The 20638-nt window shown below is 39.2% G+C and overlaps 1 protein-coding gene across 1 annotated transcript in view; it reads left to right on the plus strand.

The window, feature by feature from the left end:
• The first annotated feature begins 6235 nt into the window (after window positions 1-6235).
• The window catches only part of LOC108872865 (echinoderm microtubule-associated protein-like 6), an 84735-nt gene continuing 70332 nt past the window's right edge, over window positions 6236-20638 (plus strand). Inside the window, exon 1 of the mRNA XM_018660756.2 lies at window positions 6236-7296. Within this exon, the coding sequence (XP_018516272.1) occupies window positions 7100-7296 (197 nt within the window). The 5' untranslated portion in view covers window positions 6236-7099. The remainder of the gene's footprint in view (window positions 7297-20638) is intronic.

Raw genomic sequence — 20638 nt, forward strand, 5'->3', positions numbered from 1 at the left:
TCCTCCCACTCAACAGCATCTCAAAGACTGAGCTGACACGAGAAACTCTTCATCATACTTGAAGGCCTCAAAGAGGAGAAGATTGAGGGTCAGTGTCTTTTTGTATTTTTTCCACTAGATGGTGCAAGATGAGCAGGAGACAACAGATAGTTGACATGCGGAATAATTTGTTCACCATCTCTTCTCTAATATACTGCACTTTATTCCCCATAATTTTTGGCTATCTGGCAAAACCTCCTCACAATTGAGACCATTAGACAAACCATTACTTTTTACAGATTTTTGGAAATTCTGTATATCTTCAAGTCTCTTTATTAACGTGTCACCTGTAAATGAATGTCTTGTCTCCAGCTTATCCACAACAGCCCCCTTCTTTCCTCCTCTCACTGCCCCCTTACTTAATAAGTTGACACTTACATGGGACTTGTGGATAATAACAACAAATAAATCATGATTTATTACTATAGACTGGCCAGCAGAATATAATGTAGTATGTAATGTTCATATCATTGCATCAATAATTATAATCCAATAAAATGATATACATTATTCTAATATAAACCATTTTTCATTAGGAAGAATGTTGCTTTTGGTATTTTAAGTACATTTTGATGCAAATACTTCTGCACTTTCATAACTTGAGTATTTCTATTTCTACATTATTAGTATTTCTACACTGTAATACTTTTACTGAAGTAAAAGATCTGAGTACCTGTTCTACCACTGCAGATCTGAAACAAACTTGAGGTCTGCTTCAACTTTTAATACATTTACATCAAGGCTTTTACATTTGCTACTTCTTTTTGTTAAATTAAAATTTTAACTCATATAAAGCACTTTGAATTGCCTTGTTGTAGAATGTGCTGTACAAATAATCCTGCCTCACCACAGTGTTACAAGTAAAAGGCCTTCTCTGAATATATTAAGTAAAAGTGGGTAAATCATAAAGCAAAATGTAGCAAAAGTAAAAAATAGTTGTGCAGAATATGGCTTGTGAGTAGTGATATGTATTATACTGTATTACACTATTACTGTTACAGATCATTAGTTGCGCATTAATGTTGGATACAAGTGCCATTTTAATGTTGTACCTGGTCAAGGCTGTGCTAATTTTAGCTATTTTATCTACTGCTGGGTAGTTCTATTTTAACAATGCATTATACTGTGTAGTATAAGATGACACTCCATGGTTTGTATGTAACTCTTAATAAGTGGAGTAAAAATCTGAGCTTTTCCCTCTGAAATGCAGGGAAGTACTAGTAGAAAAATGCCTCAAATTAAAAAACTTAAGCAAAGTACCTCAACATTACTTGAGTAAATGAACTGTCCAACACTGGTGATGACCACTGAGCAAATGTCAACTGCTTATGAATGCCATGAGATGTGGGTGAAAGCTCCAGGAGAAATCTATTGAGTGAAAATTGTGCCAAGAATTGTTTGTTGTCTTTTGAGCTTGAATGTGACTTTGTGTTTGTTCAGATTTCTTAATGCTGTTGTTTGTCAACAGAAGTTAACAATGAGGGTTTAAACATTTCACCTCAACATCCAGGCAGCAGCACAGTGTGACCTTTTTATTGTCCTGCTGCAGCAGCTGTTTTCACCTACAGACTGGTGAGTGAGTGTGTGTGTGTGTGTGTGTGTGTGTGTTGTCATGGTGCACAGAGGAAAACACAGCTTTTATAATTAGATCTGTGCGTGCATATGTACGTGTGTGTTTGTGTGTAAATCCTTCATGTTGATGTTGATGTTAAGGTGAGGGCAGACAGGAGGGGAAGTCCTGTGGTAGAACAAAGGTTGGATTAGTGTGTGTGTGTGTGTGTGTTGTTCACTCTGTTCACTTTTCCTGAATTTAGCTCATTTTACTTATGTGTCTTTATGTAAGTAGGATTTTAAATGCAAGACAATGGAGTACTTTTATCATGTGGAGATGTGAGTGCTGCTTCTTCTTCTTCTTTTTTTTTTTTTTTTGATTGCCTCACCACACAAAGACAACATGATATCATGTAGCCAGGTTATTGAAATATTTTTCTTTACTTAAATAATATCCAGATTACTCCACACACAATTTCTCAAATATCAAAGATTGATGATATGTCATTGTATTAGTGCTTGTATTCAAGTAAAGGATCTGAATACTTCCTCCACTAATGATTGTGGTCCTGCCAGAGACAAAAACAAACATTAGGCAGCAAATACAGGGAGTGGTCAGAATAGCAGAAAACCTCACAACACAATAAAGCTCCCCAAGTGTTTAAAGTTCAGTTTTTGCTGACACTGTCACAAAGGAGCTGATCATATTGTGGTGTTCAGGAGTTTCTGTTATTGAGTTCACCCACTCTGTGAGTCTTATAGATTCTTATATAGCTCCGCTGGGTACGATTATCACCTCTGAGGTTAACATAACAACAACAGACTCCAAACCAGCCCACACAAAAATAGCCATTCCCAGATGGTCCATTATAAATAAAGCTCATTTGAGCCTCCGTAAGGATCACAGTTTCCACTTCAGTCTGCAGTGTTACCTTGTAGAAAACCATTAAAAATGTATTTCCAGTCTGAGTGTTATGAAGCGAGCAGCAAGTCACTGGACGCAGGTTTTTGGATCGGAACTAAACTGGGTGGTACAGTGGTTAGCCCTGTCACCTCACAGCAAGAATGCTGTGGGTTTGAGCCCCGGTTCGCCCGGGACTTTTCTGTGTGGAGTTTGCATGTTCTCCCTGTGTTTGTGTGGGTTCTCTCTGGGTACTGAGACTTTTCCCCATAGTCTAGAGACATGCAGGTAAATTGGTGACTCTAAATTGCCTGTAGGTGTGAATGTGAGTGTGAATGGCTGTTTGTCTCTATATGTTGACCCTATGATGGACAGAGGTCTGTTCACGGTGTGCCCCGCCTCTCACCCAATGTCAGCTGAGACTGTCTCCAGCCCCCCAGTGACCCTTAAAAATAAGTGGTATAGATAATGAATGAATGGATGACTTGAGTGACCTGACTAAAAACACAGGAGGGGACCATATACAGTGCAGTATACTGTGTGGCCAAACCATTTAAGAGACATGAGGAGTGGACAAAACACAGTAACTAAATGACCTACACATAAACATTTGTTGTTCATATTTCTAGCGTTACCTCTGCAAACTGTAAACTTATAGAAAGTTGACTGCAAATACACAAACAAAAAATTCTTAAATGTAAATTCTTAAATACAAAATCAGACTTGGTTTCATTATATAAACTTTGACTGTATCTAAATATAAGCCTGAGAGAAAATCTAGACTTAAAGCTTAAAAAGGAATGAGGGAATGGTATCATCAGGCTCCTGCTGTTCCATGCAGTGTAAGGTCACAAACAACAATGTTGATTTTAGGGGTTTTCAGGTCAGTCTGTCCTCTTTAATTATATATGACCTCACACTGCCTGAGTCCTCTCATAGTCTCTGTCTGCCTCATACCACTGATAATAATCTGAATAGCTTATTTAATGTTTAGAACACAGAAAAAGTTCATTTTCTTTTGTTGTTTATGCACCTTATATTATCCTCTTGTTTCTTTAGTTATGGTTATTTTATTTAATTTCATTTATAATATTTTTCTCTGTGCCTGTCGCTGTTTACATTCTAATGTAACACACAGTCAACTGACATGTAATGAAATGTTTTACGGAGATAAAACTGTCACTTTCTCTTCTACAGGTTCCCCATTCAGCGCCTCTCCTGGACTTCAGCACCGCGGACAGCTCCTCCGTCGCTGCTGCTGCTGGTATTTGTAGTTTTTGTATTCCTCGCTGGTAAAAACAAACGAACGGTTTTAAACTGACCGAAAAAACACAAAGTCCCACAAACCTTCGCGGCCGTGCGTCCTCTCCAGCGGAGCCGGGGTGTTTTCTCTCCGTGCGTCGTGGTTACCTCCCGAGTCCGAGCTGCGACAAGCGCGTGACAAACCACCACAATACGAGCGGAAATATGAAGATGCGACCTTCAAAATAAAGTCCTAGATTTGCTAGTTGATATATAACAATATTAATGAGGAGCTTAAACTTGTTGTGTTTCAAGATGTTAAATATATGGATGACATGTGGGCTATGAATAAGCCTATTGTCACCTTTTGAGACTACGGCTGCCATGTTTAAACCAAGAGATTTGACTAGCCTACTTGATAAATAAACATTCAGGCCTACTACGAAAAGAGAGTAAAATAAATCAGAGTAAAATAAAACTGAAAAATGTGAATTTATTCTCCTCTGATCCTCCATAAAACAGGAGAGAAAAGCTGAATGTTACTGTGGAAACAGCATGCACACACACCAGTGGTGGAAAAAGTACTGAAAGCCTGTACTCAAGTACCAGTACACTCAAAGTGTACAAAAGTCTGTTACCGTGGTGGCTGCTTGAGGTGGAGCTAGTTTAAACTGCTTCATATACAGAAAGGTCATTTAGTCCAGTGGTTCCCAGTATAGGTTTCTGGCCCCTCCGAAGGGTCACCAGATAGATTTAAGGGGTCGTCATATGATTGACAAAAAGTCCTTTATTCTAAATTATACAACCTTGTTTACAGTGGAAAGAATTCTAACTATTTTGCTCATTGATTGATATTGATGGTATTTTATAAGATCATAATAGGCTTTTATATAAATCTTAATCTGAAAAGTAAATAGCTCTTGCATCAATATAGTGCAGTAAAAATACTATAATCTTTCCCCCTGAAATTTATTTAAGTAGAAGTATGAAATTGAAGTGATTGTAATAGAGTACAAAATGTAGCATGTAGGTACTCCCCTTCAGTTTCCAAACCACCACCATCCACCCCACACCCCCGCCCTTCCCTGGCCTGGCACTGAATGGAAAGGTCCAGAGGGAACATTATTCCTCGCGAGACCTGGCAGCACTTTAACGCACCCTTCTTACTCGAAGGGCTTTTATTTTTAGGGGCGAACAGCGGAAACACTGTGTAACGATCTGCTGTGGCTCTCTTGATGCTTTCTGCTTGTCAGTCCGAAAACGAGCGAGAAAACATCACTGTGATGAGACTCGGCGGTCAGGGAGGGTCTCCATTAGGCGTCTGAAGTCCGGTTTACTGACCAGCTGAGTCCGTCTGTCTGTCTGTGCGCCTGTCTTTCTGTCTGTCTGCCTGTCATTGGGTGGAGGGACTCAGCGGCAGCGGGGGGATGCGCTCCTCCTGCCGGGAATCAGGACTTTCCTCTCCCGTCATCCGTCCGGGATGCTGCGGTCTGAACCCGGGGCTTCTCCCCTCCTCTGCCCGCTGAAGTTGGATCATCCGCGGGGATTAAACATTTGTTTTTGTCGCTCGCTCTCTCCCTCTTTCTCGTAGGCTCTCTCCGGAACTGCCCGATCATTTCACAGTGGAAATAATCCGCTTCTTTTATTTTGTGATAGGCTACTGGATTATTATACATCCTGTCCCCCGTCGACTCTGGTGGATTTTACTCACGCACAGATTTGTGAATGGGTTTGTGAGCCGCGGCACCTTCTCCACCTCCCATGCTGTGCGTTATTCCGCGCAGGGATGATGTGAACACACAGAGGATACAAGAGGAGAGAAAAAAAAAAACACCCGTGCTGTAGTAACCATGGCTGGTTCCGAGGTCGAGGATTAGTGTGAAGAGGGATTATATTTTCCAGGAGCAGAATCCTCCATCAGTTGTGTGTTCATTTGCTGTTTTTTTTTTTTTGCCCTAACAGTCTCTGTCTTTTTTTGTTTTTTGGACGTGACGAGAACTTTTCCAGAACCGCTAGGATATTTTCTCTGTTTCTGTTTCTTCACTGTTTCATTTCCTCTTCGAAAAGTAAAAAAGAAAAGAAAACAAACAAACAAACAAAAAAAAAAAAAAAAAAAAAACGAAAACATCTGCACCGTGTCGAGGTGAAATGAGGCGGAGAATATTCCAGGCTGAGGCAGAAATTATGAATGAGGCTCGGAGCGCGCTCCTTTGGATTGACAAATCAACTATTGTAACCGCATTATAAATACAAAAAGAAAAGATCTTGTGTCTTAACTGTAGCTAGAATATTAAATACAGCAAGGCTATGAATTAACTCCAGGGTAAAATAAAAACACTATTAGTCCCTTTAGGAATATTAAAGGAAATTACACTCAAACCACAGGAGATAAGAACCACAGAGCGCAGTGAAGTCAGCAGAAACTCTCTGTAGAACTATAATGATTCTCAGTCGGCCCTAAGGTGCGCAGGAGATAAGAGTGATTTTAATGGATGCAACTGTGGAAATACTATAGAGATGTAATAAGAGATGGAAAATGACCAGTGAGCTCTGCAACTATTCTAAAATACCACAGACAAACACAATAACAGTTTCTGTGGTGAAGCTGTAGAAGGTGGTGCAAAATAACACCCAGATTATATAACAGTGTCACTGTAAACTCACTATTTACCTTGACTGACCCGCAAAAGGGAATATTATAGGAACCATAACCAGAGAGCTTCCATGTTAAGTCACTTTATTTCACTGTTGACTGCCGCAGACAGAGGAGGATTAAAATGACATTAAATGAACTGAAGTGATAATAAACTGATTATTAAGCATCAGTTGGACAATATCCCTCCAGGGGGGAGCTTTATATTAGTTACTCAGCCTCCTCGTTCTTCCTGTTTGGATAAGGACAGAGCACTATGACATTTCCAGTGCTGGTTTTGATGAGAGTGTTGATTTTTCAGAATTAAATTATGATAATCAACATATGTGCCGATATATTTTACGTCTCTTCCCTTCTGGTTTCTTTAATGTTGTCCTCGGTGATAAAAGCGTAAATAACCAGGAAATCAAGAATGAAGAATCGAAGAAAATCTCATGTCCACAGCTTTATTCATTAACCGTTAAAAAGAAATGACATGAACTCTTGCGTTGACCAAGAACCACTCCAATAAACCCAAACATAAAGAGAATCAGAATAAACCGAAGAAAAGTATCAACAGTCGTCAGATTATTTGCGGACAAAATCAAAAATCGTCTCATCTTAAGTGAAATATCAGTAAATCTGCTCTTCTAGTTTGGAGGATCTTGAACCGAAAGAAGCAGCAGCAGCGGCGGCGGCGGCGGTGGACACGGTGCCCCCTCAGATGAGTGAACATGTCGGACCGGAGCGCCCCGGGCTGCCGGCTCAGACTGGACTGGGTCTACGGGTACCGGGGCCACCAGTGCCGGAATAACCTGTACTACACGGCCGGGAAGGAGGTGGTGTACTTCGTGGCCGGGGTCGGCGTGGTTTACAACACCAGAGAGCACAGCCAGAGGTTTTACCTGGGACACAACGATGACATCATCAGGTAAGACTGCTGCAACACCTGGACCCGTACAACTCAGTTTATATGAAAAAAAAACACGGGAGTGAGTTTATATTCACCTATTTCCCAGACATTCCCACAGGTGCAGACTAATAAGACCAACCTAATATACTAATGAAGGTGTCTGCACTTCAATGAATGTATAGATTGAGAAATCGATGATTCAGTGACCATTTGTACTGCAGTGTTCATCACAGCCTGAATAGTTGCCTAGTGTTGGAAATAGGATGGTTCCTCTACTCTTAGAGTCTTGCAGGTAGCAGGGCTAAAAATGTAAGTTCATGGGGTCGATAAAAACTAAAGGGTTTGGTCAGCAGGTATAACCACAGAAAACTGGAAACATGGAGGTTTGTCCAGTTGTTGTAGTTGTTCTATCCAAAGTATCCAGAGTGTTGGATTGGGAAAATCATCTGTAGACTTCATGGTAGCAAAAATCACAAACAGCAGCTTTCCATCTCCAAAAATGTGAGGCCACTTATACCTTTTAATCGTATCACTTTAGCCTCTGGTAACAGGTCATTTGTCACAGTTGGTTGCAGTGTAATTACAGTTAGTTGTATTAGTGATATGGTTTGAAATTTTACCTCAGTTGAGCACTAATGAGCTTTGTTGTAAAGGAGCTGATTTGTTTCAGATCTTCAGATTTTTGAGGGAAGTGTAAAAATAGTTGCCTTGTGGTGGTGCAGTAGTGACTGTCCTCTCTCAGGAAAGGTGAATGGTGGAGTTGGAGTGTTGTTATATGGACAGAATGAATGTATGGGTCAGCATTGGCTTCTTTTAACCATTTAACCATTAGCCACCATCTTTTCTAAACCATAACTGGGTAGTAGCATAACCACTGTAGAAGAAGAGAGGATAGAAGAAGAGATGATATGGGATGATGTAATTAACAATGAAAAATCATTTCTAAATATCCAGTGTTTTCACTCAGATTTTTTTCAACAAATTTTGCATGCATAAAACAAGCATAAAAACAAGAGGATGGGCTGAAAAGAAGAAAAAAAAAAGAAGAAAAAAAGCCTGATCCATGGGTTAGGATGTGGCATAAAAAAAACTAATTCCTGCCACTCAAGTGGATGGTAAGAATATAAGGCCTTTATAAATATGGGTTATTACATTCTAAAAATACACCCTGACATAATCTCTTCTGTTGCTTTGGTAGAATGATTTGTTACTTAACACCTTCTGGCCTGAATGGAGATCTGTGATATTACCAGTCATATTTAGGATGACATGCTTTGATGTCTGGCTACATGGCTGAGCATCATTATGTTATAACACACACCTGTGCTTGATAAAGACAGTTTTCAGTATCCAGCTGGTGCCAAAATGTGGTTTTGGATCAGATTCATGTTATGACATGACTGCTTGTGGCACATGTGAACAGGATTTTAATGTTTCTGTGAAGATTAAAGACACAATAAAGCTTCTCTACGGTGAAGCTCATATTTGTATGTTAATATAATAGCAGTTGAATATATGGGGTTGAAAATAGCTTATGCAGTCACATACTTTATTGATAGGAGGAAAAGTCTGCTGAATGAAATAACTGCCAGCAAGTTAAAAAAAAAAAAAAAAAAGAGAGAGAGAGAGAGAGAGAGAGATTTTGTTTGTTTGTTTGTTTCCCTACTTTCACATTGCTCTTCTGATAATTGTCAGATTCTGTCTCGGGGCGACCAGTCCACTTCTCTTGCTCATCTCTGTGTCTCTTTTTTTTCATTTGGGTTGAGATATTTTTCAGAAGCCCTGGTGGGGATTTTATCTCTCCCACACACTTTGGTTTATCCTTCAGTTTCATTGAAGCTAAAACCTAAACAGAAACAGGTCTATACTGTGCCAGAAAACAGCTTTTTAGGGTTTAGATGATTATTTTCTTGTGGGTTTTTTTAGAGGGCTAAAATCACTGCTATCTAAACAAAGTGGATCTTTGTCATGGTTAAATACTGATAGTTTACATTCTAAAATTCAGACCAGCTACCGTCGCTCATTGCCTCTTACAGTTCACCCATCAGCGATGCAGAGAAGCTCAGGAGCAGATGAAGGGAGTTGTTATTCAGGAGTCGCCGTGTGAGCCTCGGGGAGAAACTCGTCTGTCATACATGTAAAACACTCACATTAGTGACTCTTCTCCTGTGTGTAAATATGCCACACTACATTAGATAAACAGGGAGCAGCATAGAGCATTGTTTCAGAGCAGGATGACACTGGAGGAGACTGTTAGCTGTCAGTGGTGATGTAAAATGATGAATTATGAGTGAAATCTCAGTTTATTGCTCACCAAGGAGAATGTAGGTTGTGATGAATGAGTGAATGAGGGAGTGATTTCAGGAGACTGTCCTCCTGTAAAAAAAAAAAAAAAAGGTTGTCTGTGCAGCAGCTTATTATGGCCCACAGCAACAAAATCCATGATGGGAGGAGGTTAGGGTGGATAGATGGGTCAACAAAACAGATCTTTCACACAGGAGAACACTGTTCACTTCCTTTTTGAACCCACTAGTCATTGTTGTTTCTTTAGTCCAATTTTTCACCATTCCACAACCAATTTGAACCCAAACCACAATCAAATCTTTTCCTAAAGCTAACCAAGTACCTTCAATGCCTAATCCTACTCAATCCTAACCATTCCACAACATTAATCACATGTTTATTATTGTTACCATGATGACAAAGCTCTGGTACACCTGCCACTGGTACCCTCCTATAGGTTGTAACTGAGAGTAGGAACAAGTGACCCCTATGGTTGTTTAGTCTGGAGGACTTGTTGGATTTCAGTCATGGCTCTCATGTGAATTTCACGTGTTTAAAATGTAAAAAGTGAAGTAAAAGTGATGGCTTCACATGTCATCCAAATACATATGACCATATGTGAATTTATCATGTAGGCCTATGCGGTGCTGTAAAGTCACATATCTGTGTAAATTTATCACACCTAAAATGTCTCAAAGTCAGACATCTGTTTGTAATGTGAAATGATGTTCGTCATGATGATGAGTGTGTAAAATGTGATTTTGTAAATGATATAATTAAATACTTACTACTAAATTAGGAAACAAACCAATCACTCAACTTGTTACCTTACTTTTGCATTATATCACGCTGAAGTGTTACTTCACGATCACTTCCACTCAGGGAAATATATTCTATCTCTAATAGAGCTACAAGTGACGACACATTTTAAACTTAAAACCTTTTATGTTTTATGTTTCTGTCTGTGTAGCTGTGTTTCCCACATGACTTGAAGGCAGCATTGCTGATTTGATTGCTTTCCACTAATTTTACGCAAATACATAAAATAAGGAGGATAAACAGGATAATGACAGTAAACACAAGAAAGATAAATTCAGAACATATATATTTCTTATATTAACTCATGGCACACCACAGTCTGTGTGGGTAATAACAGATATAATAATATCATGATGTTACCAAATCTGATAAAACAAGAAAACCTGGAGGCTGAGCTGAGATGAAGTCTTAATGAGCTGCTCAACAGAGATCTTGTTAGAGGATGCGAGATGCATTTTCAGGTGATGAATGTGATTTTTCTTACCCAAAGAAATTGAAATTATGAAGAGGAAAAAACACTACAGAGTTCAGATAAACTCATTAAAGAAAATGAAAATGAGAAAATGTAATGCTCTACAATGGATAACCACGGTGATATAATTATAAATTTTATAGTTTTCTGTGGATATGTTGTGACAAACCCCAGAAAACCTTACAAAAAGAAGAAAACATTTGAATGATGAGCCATGTTTCCAAAAAAAAAAAAGCTTCAAAATCCTGGAAAACCCCTTTAAAACCCTGAGCACAGTTTGTGGATCTGTATGAACTAATTAAACATTTGTTCAGAGTGTAAAACCAGTTCACAAACACCCAAAACCTTTAATCTGGGATTATCTGACAATTACATAATGGAGATTCTGTTTCCCAGTCAGGACCAGCTATGAATGGGGTCTCTCACAGTATTGATCCCACAGAGAATCACCAGCATCTCCTCAGATCTACAGAGCTTTTTAGCCTCTGTTAGCTTCTAGTTTTGGTTTTGTGACACATTTACTATCAGGCTTAGTATCTGCATTCCAACTGCCTGCAGCCAGCTGCAAAAGAGACAGGCACAGTTAGAGACTAGATTGTGAACATAGTGAAGCATTTAGTAGCTGAAGAACCCGACAGTTCCCTCAGGAGTTGGTAGAGACCAAAGACAGAGCTAAAAGTAGTAGTAATATTGGACTTAGATTCAGCAGGTGGACACAAACATCACTCCAGATGAATCATGTAGGCCTATGCGGTGCTGTAAAGTCACATCTCTGTGTAAATTTATCACACCTAAAATGTCTCAAAGGTGTTTGCTAAATATGTCAGAACTATACATCTGACCCCAGTGGCAAAAGAATTGGCGTAACTGTTGGTAAAGAAAAATGTATTGTTAGTTAGAGCTTTAACTGTTACTGATTAGCATATCAGTCACATGTAACTCAAGCATAGCTGCGTTAGAGTGAGCAGCTGTACTGATTCAGTCAGTGACAAGATTAGTATAGTCATTCAGTTTGTTAGTGAAGATTCGTTCATACATGAACTGAACTCCTCAACTGCAGTTCTTAAGATGATTGTTGATGTTTAGTTACAGACCAAAGATCTTATACTGTACAGTAAATTCGAATGAACACTTGTTACTTCAATTTATTTTCCCGTTCAGTGTCCTCTTGGGCAAACATTTTTCCAGTCCAGAGTGTTATGTTCTTGTGCAGTGTTGGCAGATTGTTGGGGCGGAGTAAAAGATTTTTAAAGCTCAGGGGGTTCGTGTCGTTATCTCTGCGTGGTTGACTTAGGCTACTGAAACACCTTAGAGCGGGTGGCATTACATTTCATTCAAGTAATTTTGTTGTTGCAAATATGTTGTATGTTAACTAAGTTTTTAGATTTATCTTGGAACAAGATACCTTTTTTTTGATGGTTGTGTTTTAACATCTGTAGCATTTCTGGATGTGGAGTGAATTTCTCCAAGTGTTTGTTTTTACATTTTAAATACATGATTAAACAGAAACCAGAGCTGTGGAGAACAGCAGCAGCAGAAGGGATTTTCTCTGTTGATGACAGCAAATTAGAGCAAGTAGAGGAGGAAGATGATTCAGCGAGGTCACTCATTCATCCTAACATGGTCTCTCTCTCTCTCTCACACACACACACACACACACACCTGGTGTATTCACCTACACTAAACAGCCTATGAGTCATCGGAGCAGCAGGCGTGTTTGGACAGTTTATACAGCAGGCTAGTCAGCTGCGGCCTGAGGTACTCTGTGTGTGTGTGTGTGGCGCGGTGTGTGTGTGTGTGTGTGTGTGTGTGTCACACTAATTGAAAAGCTGGATGCTGCCTCAGCCGGTCATGCTCTCTGATAGGAGTGTTAAATTTGTGTTTGTGCCAAATTATCCCTCACAGCTGACTGCAGGTTCACAGCTGTATCTGAACAAACCACATTCAGTGGTCTGCACATATTTAGACACTAAATCAACTGTCAACAAATGTATCATGAATAAATGAGATCATGTATTGTAATCACTAAATACTATAAAAATACAAAAGATAGATATTTTTAAATTTCCAGTTGTGTGAAGATCAAATTGAGGGAACGCTGTTCAAAGAAACCAGCTGTAATATTCTCAACAAGATGAAGTCACTCCCAGTGACATTTTAGACTTTCCAGTGTCTGCCATCTTTCAAACATGTATCTGTTTTCAGTAATAAAGATAACAAATTTGAAAAGACCCAGTAACAGCAGTATTTGGGTTAGCATTGGCTGCAGGAAATGTCACTGTTACTGGCCTAGTCTGATGCATTGGCCTCTTCATCACTACTGGCACCACAGCCGGTGCTGTTACAGTGGAAATCTGCCAACACACCATTATACTGTAATGGATGGAGACAAGTTCTGGTCTCAGTTCAGAATGGAAAAACTTAAAAATATCCTCAGTGGGCTCAACTAGAACAGATTTAAATGTGTTAACAGTTATTTCCTTCTAGCTTCTGTCGCAACTTTGTTTATAGACATCAAATATGAAGTTCTCCATCTCCCCCAGTCTCATATGTCATAGTGTATTTGTATTTTGTGAAAGCTTCACACAAACATCCTGCTGAAAATAGAGTCTTTTGTTGATTAGGCACATACATAGGAAGAGACACTCCAAGTCAATCCCAGCCGACATATAGAAACAGGCAACAATTCACACTCACATTCACACCCTACGGGCAAAAAAAGAGTCACCAGTTAACCTAACCTGCATGTCTTTGGTCTGTGGGAGGAAGCCGGAGAGAACCCACGCAGGCACAGGGGGAACATGCAAGCTCTGCCAAAAAAAAAAAAAAAAAAGAATCTGAATCGAGGTTTGAACCCTAAAATGAACATTGTTCCTGTATTCAATTTTGTGAGAGGACTGTGACTGTGACTGAAATGACTGAGGTCTGGGAGACTGCCTGCGTGATTGTTATCCATACTATGTAGACCCCGATCAGGGTGAGAGGTGCCTGAGATGTGGTGTTGTTTGTCTTACACTATATTTGGACAGAACCAGTCAATGTTGCACCTAGACCTTATGTTTGTTCCTAGGTTGACTGATCTCTTTATTATAAATTCATCCTATCTTTTGTAAACCCTGGCTTTTTTTTTTTTTTTTTTTTTAGGAAATGAAGCATACCAGAAACACATTGTGAACTAAAATTTCCTTTAATTTCTTCTAATTACTTTTCTCTCTTTTTTTTTTTTTTTGGTGTCAACTGTATTTTGTCACAGATGTGTTGACATAGATCTTAAACAAGCATTTAAAACAGGAGGAGAGGAAGAGGAATTAGTGATGGAAATGAGGAGACAGTTCTAGTGCGACAGGACACAGCCATGCTCTGGTATTCAGCTTGTAAGTTAAAATCTACTAAAAGTCTTCTTTCTCTCTGACTGATGTGCGTGTAAACAGCTGAGATTAAAAGCGACTGAGGAGCCTGTGTAATGAAAACAGCAGCTGGACTCTGTGATTTCTAACTTTATTTGAAGTTTTAGCGTCTCTGGTGAAACACAGACGTCAGTTTTGACGAAGTTGGTGTCTGCTGCACTGCGGCTGCTCTCCTTCTCCTCCCACCAGCTGGAGCTGATGTGGAAAAATCTGCAGACGACTGAGGTAGTAATTACATTTGCATTTTAGTCACTTAGCCAACGCTGTAATCCAGGCTGACTTACAGTGAGAGTGACAGGAGAATGAAAAAACATCAGTCAGCGGGTCAGCAAATTTTACAAGCAATCAGAAGTAAGGAGGTCAAAGGTCACAGTACAGAGTATTTTAAAAAAGCTTTAATTTAATTTGAGCTTTTTTTTGGCTAAAAATAATTTAGCAACAATAACTGGCTTACTGGAAGCATACTTTATTCAGATATTGGTTTCACTTCAGTTAAGCTAAGAAATATTGAATAAAGACAGAGTTACAAACCACTCACAAAATATAATGACAGAAATAAGAATAGTATTGAATAAATTGTTTTATTATATATTTTGTACTCCTTGTGAAATACTCAGTGGTGGAAGAGAAGTACTTAGATCTTTTACTTAACTAAAAGTGCCACTACCTCCAATATCAGTTATTTAAGTATAATCACAGAAGTGAATTTCAAGTACTGAATGTGAAAGTACTCAATGCAGAAGAAAGGGCCCTTTGACTATTACCGTGATATATTATATCATTAGATCATATTCACTCATGTATTAATGCGTATGCAGCATTGTCCTGTTGTAGTTGTTTTTCTGCTATTCCTAATTTTTTTAGCTATTGTATATAGGGCTGCAACTGATAATTATTTTCATCATGGATTAATCTCTTGATTATTTTCTTGGTTAATCAATTGACCGTTTGAGTTGAACTGAACACAAGCTGAGGTTGTGCAGATTTGTCCAATATCATCTTGCTCTCTGGTGACAGGTTTGTTAATCTATAATACACTGGGTCAAAGCATAAAACATTATTACATAATGATTCTATATCATGTGAATTTATAGGGTTAGAAATAATAATATAAGTTATACTGCATGTTGAGTTTTTCATTCCTGCCTGCATTTTTTAAAAAAAAATCAGAAGCTCTCAGTTTCTGCAGCTTCTTGTGTCAAAAGCTCTGAATCATAACTGCTCTCATTTCTCCCTCTGTCCCTGATAGCTTGCTTCAGTAATTGCAGGCTCCATGTTGGCGCATTAAATTCATGTTGAGTTTTTCTGAAAGGGAGAGAGTGGGACTGTCTTTTTCTTTCATTGGCTCTTTCATGGCCAAGGCCTCCCGGGGGGCGATCAGCCTTTATGTTCCTCTGCAGCGAAGCATCAGGCTTCTGCTGAATAGCAGCAATTATTATCACAGGCTGGATGCTGCTGTAAAGAGCTCACATTTCCAGCTCACTTCAGATCTGTTCAGTTCACTTAGTTCACTTCTCTTCAGTTTGCTGGTTTTAATCTAACTTCACTTCAAACTAGAGTTAAAATGGTCTTCCTGAATTCTCTGACTCCTGGACCCAGGTTTAGTATTTCTTTCAGTTTTGCCAATCTGACGTACATTCACTTTATGAAAGACTGAAGCGAATGGTCAGAGTTCAACATCATTTCATCAAATCCAAAGCCAGAATTGAATACGCTTATTGAATTCAAATCCTTTCCAATCCCTTTAAACATTGTGGTTTGGGTTAAAATGACTACCAGTCTTCCATGTTTAAGTGATATTTTGCTGACCCATCCATCCATCTTGACCTCCTCCATATGCAGGCTTTATTTCTCTATAATAATTTAACCCGATTTCCTTTGCAGTCATAATCACTGCAGCTACTAGAGGGCACTGAGATGTAAAGCCTATTGGTTACATACATGCAATGTTTAAGACTTCACCACAAGAAACGCTAAACTTGAGTGATGAGTTGAGCATTGGCCAGCTAACCTTACTAACACTGTTAACATTTCCTGTGGTTGTTTGTGGTACCACAAGCTTCACATTAAAACATATTTATTTTGAGACATATCCAGAGAGTGTTCTGTTGGTAACAGTACCCTTTCAAGTTATCTTTAGCTGACTGCAAGCAATGGGCTCCTGCTGCTGAGACTGTGCTGAAAAATAGTAATAAATAAGGTCATGTCATGCACAGGGGATCATCAAGGAAACTAAATATATACAGACATTGGTGTTGTCCTTAAAGTTAAGTTAAGTGTGCGTTCTGTCCGTGTTTCACTCTGCTAGCTGCTGCAGTTGAACATGCACAGACGATACGGACAGTGGTGGATACATGTCGTTACTGAATATTATATGTAGCTGTTGTGTTAGTTAGGCTATGCTTTTATACAGTACAGTGCTGCTCTATCAATCTCTGTAGCATAAAGTAAAAAAGAATCAAAAGCAAATGTCAAAAAGAGGAAGCAAGACTAAAGTAAAATACAGGAAAAGTCCAGCCTTGTGTGTTTCTTGGAGGATTTACAAATGTTAACTGGCTAGTGTCGAGCTTTGCACAAGAGTACACGCTGCAAGGGCAGTACATGTGTTTTACACATTAGTGACTGTACAGTTCTTATGGTATGAAATCACACGACCAATGAGGATTCAATTACTGCCCAAAGCGTTGACTAGTAGTTTTAGTAGTTACTCTACTAGTTTTGTTAGCAGTAGTGAGTGAGTGCTGCTAAAACTGCATCTAAAAGGATGGTTGGCGACATCATTTTTCTTGGGTGTCAGTGTGTGTGTATGTATGTTAGCGCTGGACAAAAATGAATGTGATAATCCCTGCTACTGGTATTTTTGATAGTTTGACCCAAATTGAGTCTAAACTAGTATATACTGCCTTCACTCATAGTCTGAAAAGAGAGAGGGAGAGAGAGAACGAACGCTAAGAGAAAACCACTGCCCTTCACCTTCAGTGACAGTGAACGGTGTCAGTTTTATGTGATGTTGCTGGTGTGATGTCAGTATGACTATCAACAGACCTTTTCCCTTTTCCGTTTTTGCTGGGAATCAAGTGCGAATGAAGCATATTGTTTTTCATCTACTCGACATATCATGTCAGTGTGTCCTGCACTCTGTGGCCTGAAAGGTGCATAACACTTAAGACTTGAAAATTCAAAATACTTTGTACGTTTAGAGGTCTGCAAAGGGGCGATGTAACTTCCCAACACTAGTGTGTGTGTAATGATGATCATACTAAAGCACTTACACACTTAAATTCAATTTTTTATGTCTGTTTCTGAAGGAAATTATCACACACACATTTTCATGTCATTGTCTCACTTTTAATGTGATAAATGAAGATGAACTGTGACTGAAGGATCTGGTTTAGTGTGTGTTCAATTCATCAGGACAGACTCTCTCTTTCTCTCTGTCCTCTGTTTCTCCTTTCTTTCCTCTCTCCTGTCCCACTTCCTGTTGGTTGCCTACAGGCAGAACCTGACCGACCAACACACACACACACACACACACACACACACACACACACACACACACAGAGGAAGTACTAAACCAAACCAAAGGACCTCATTATGGTTGCTGTGTAGTTTTGATGGTATTTCTGCTTGACTGCATAAAATAAACCAGGAATCTAATAGCTCAGCAGCTGAGGGAGAGAGAGAGAGAGTCAAACTGATGAGGTTGAGTTGTTGTTTAGGTTAGTGACGGCTTATATTTTCCATCAGAAAAAATATTTTGTTTAACTTGACAAATTTGTCTTTAAAAATCTCCTTAACTGTTACAGTAGAAAAGCCTCTTAAGAGCATCAGAGAACACAGACACATTCAGCTAGTAGTCTGACGTGGGTTGCCAGCTGAAGGTAGAACTGCACAGTAATTCTAATCAGTAAAAGAGTGAAGGTCCAAATGCAGTTTTATCAAGTGTGTTTGAACAAACATAACTACCTCTCCAGTTGCACTTGTTCTCAGCAGGAAGAAGTTGTGAAAACAATACTGCTATATCGTGACATTTTAAGTTGATATGTTGAACTTGTTATTAATCATTTGCTTATTTCAACATCCAGCTGTTACAGAGCTACAGGATGATTCATTAGATGTTTGTGTTTATTCAATTAATCTAAGTCCAATATTCGCTTTTAGCTCTGTTTTTGGTCTCTACCACCTCCTGAGGGAAATATCTGTCTTTTTAGCTGGTACATGCTCCACTGTGTTCACCAGCTAGTCTCTAACTGTGTCTGTCTGTTGTTTGCTGCTGAGCAGGTAGTGTACAGTGACTTTTTTTAAGCTTCTTTAAGGGCAGCTTCCTGCTGCAGCTGAAGACAACACTATGAGAGCAGAAGGTGTAAACCGAAACAGTAAAGTTCTGGTCCAGACAGATAAACAACGAGCTGAAACTCACTTTAAAGCTCTGTAAAGCTGTGGGATGCTACAGATTTTAGCTAAAACTGCATTTCATTGTAATTAAGAAAATGCTGAATATAGCCATTTTAAATGGGAAATTTTTGCTTGTGTGCAACCAAATGTCAACTTTCTTCCTTCAAACGTTTCTGATTTGATGTTTTGGCCTTGAAAGCATTTGAAAAACAAACTGTGGAGAATTTGTAGAAGTCACATCTCCAGAAGAGAAAAACAATTATCTCCCAGCTCTCAGACCTGATTCTCTCCCTGTCTCTCTCTCTCTCTCACACACGCACACACAGATTGTGTTGCTGTTTGTGTTTCCAGTCGCAGAGAGTTAAATATCTGTTGGTTTCTGTGTTGACATACAGATTACCCAAGAGACACAATGCAGTGGAAACACTGAAACACACACAATGGAAACAGGAACACACACACACATTTACATATAGGTAACACACAGAAACACACTGTCATTTAAAATAACTCACAAACGAACACACACCGACACACTGAGCTGCACTGTGATGATTAACATTTTTAGTGGATGAGTTTAGATTTAAGTCTTCACGTTAAATCAAAAGAACCATGCTAGTATTTTTGCAATAACATGAATTGATATTACTGCTTACTGCAGACTATTTTCCCAAATTACATTAATCAATAATCTTTTCAATTATTTCAATTCATTCAAGTACAGGAGACTGGACTTAAGTATAGGACTAAAGTAAAGGTATGAGTAAATGTGGATTCAACAACTGCTCCTCTCTGGTTTAGACTATAAAGATGATGGCAGGTTTGCATAAAATCGTGGGTGGATTATTGTGGCTTTAAAAACAATATTAAGATATGATGAATGTACAACTATGATTCTTCAGTCAACAGCCTCCTTTTCCTGTGATATAAATTAAGTGATAGATTACTAATGGTTGAGGGAGTGTTGGGCTTCATGCATCCCTTAACACAGAGGGCAAAGGGGCTGTCAATGTGACCTGCAGGCTCATCATCATCAATGACCAAATCAACCACTTCTGCCAGAACCGCTAATACAGAGCTGAGTCTAACCAGCAGGGACACCCTGGGCACGGAGTGTGCGTGTTTGTATCCCTGAAGGAGGGGAGTCTTCTCAAGCGTAGCATAGCTCATTTCCCTCTCACCAGGGGAAGACACTATGCTAACTGGCTAAGCTGATGAAGAAGGAAGCTAGCGTTAATGTCGGTAGCCCTGCTAGCGGCTGGGCTTGCAGCCAGAGCAGTCAGTGATGCGTTCACTGGCAGCAGAACGATGCTGCCGGCTGTTGTTTCAGGCTGAATGATGTTGTGTGAACTCATGTTTAAGTTAGCAACTACTGTGGTATTGTTTGGTTGAGTCAGAAATCAAGATAAGGCCTTAAAGTCAAGCTGGTATAACAGAGGACAAATCTTTGCAGCCATCTTTTGGAATGTCAGTTTTGACAACTGATGTAATCCCATAGGTGTAGCAAGGCAATAAGTAAGTGGTAAGTTTATTGTTTGAGTTCCTCTGGGAATGCTTGTTAAAATAGCAAGCTTAAATAATAGTATGTAGTGTTTTTCTGTTTTGGGTTTACCTGCTCCTTGCAGTAATTTAGTCTTTTCTAGTTTTATCTGTTTTACTGAAGTTGTGGATAGTTTTTGCAGTTGCAGTATCTGTGTTATTGTATCTCTTATTGACAAGTTTGGGGAAGCAGTTGTGTGCTGCTCTTTGTCAGAGGTGGGAAGTTAATCAGACATACATTTGCCGAACCAACTAGCTAGTCCTCATCCCTCAAAGCTTACTGTTTAAAAAACTTCTGATTAAGCACAAATCCCAACTTTGTGAATCTTGTTCATTTTTATTTCCAAGAGCTGAATGGGCTCTTTGTCTTTGTTTGCCTCCAGTGGCTGATGGGGGAAGAAAGACCCGGTAAGACTGTCATTCTTACTAGCCGTTCATACAGTGG

The sequence above is a fragment of the Lates calcarifer genome, linkage group LG16_LG22 (genome assembly GCF_001640805.2).
Source record: "Lates calcarifer isolate ASB-BC8 linkage group LG16_LG22, TLL_Latcal_v3, whole genome shotgun sequence".
Lineage (NCBI taxonomy): Eukaryota > Metazoa > Chordata > Actinopteri > Centropomidae > Lates > Lates calcarifer.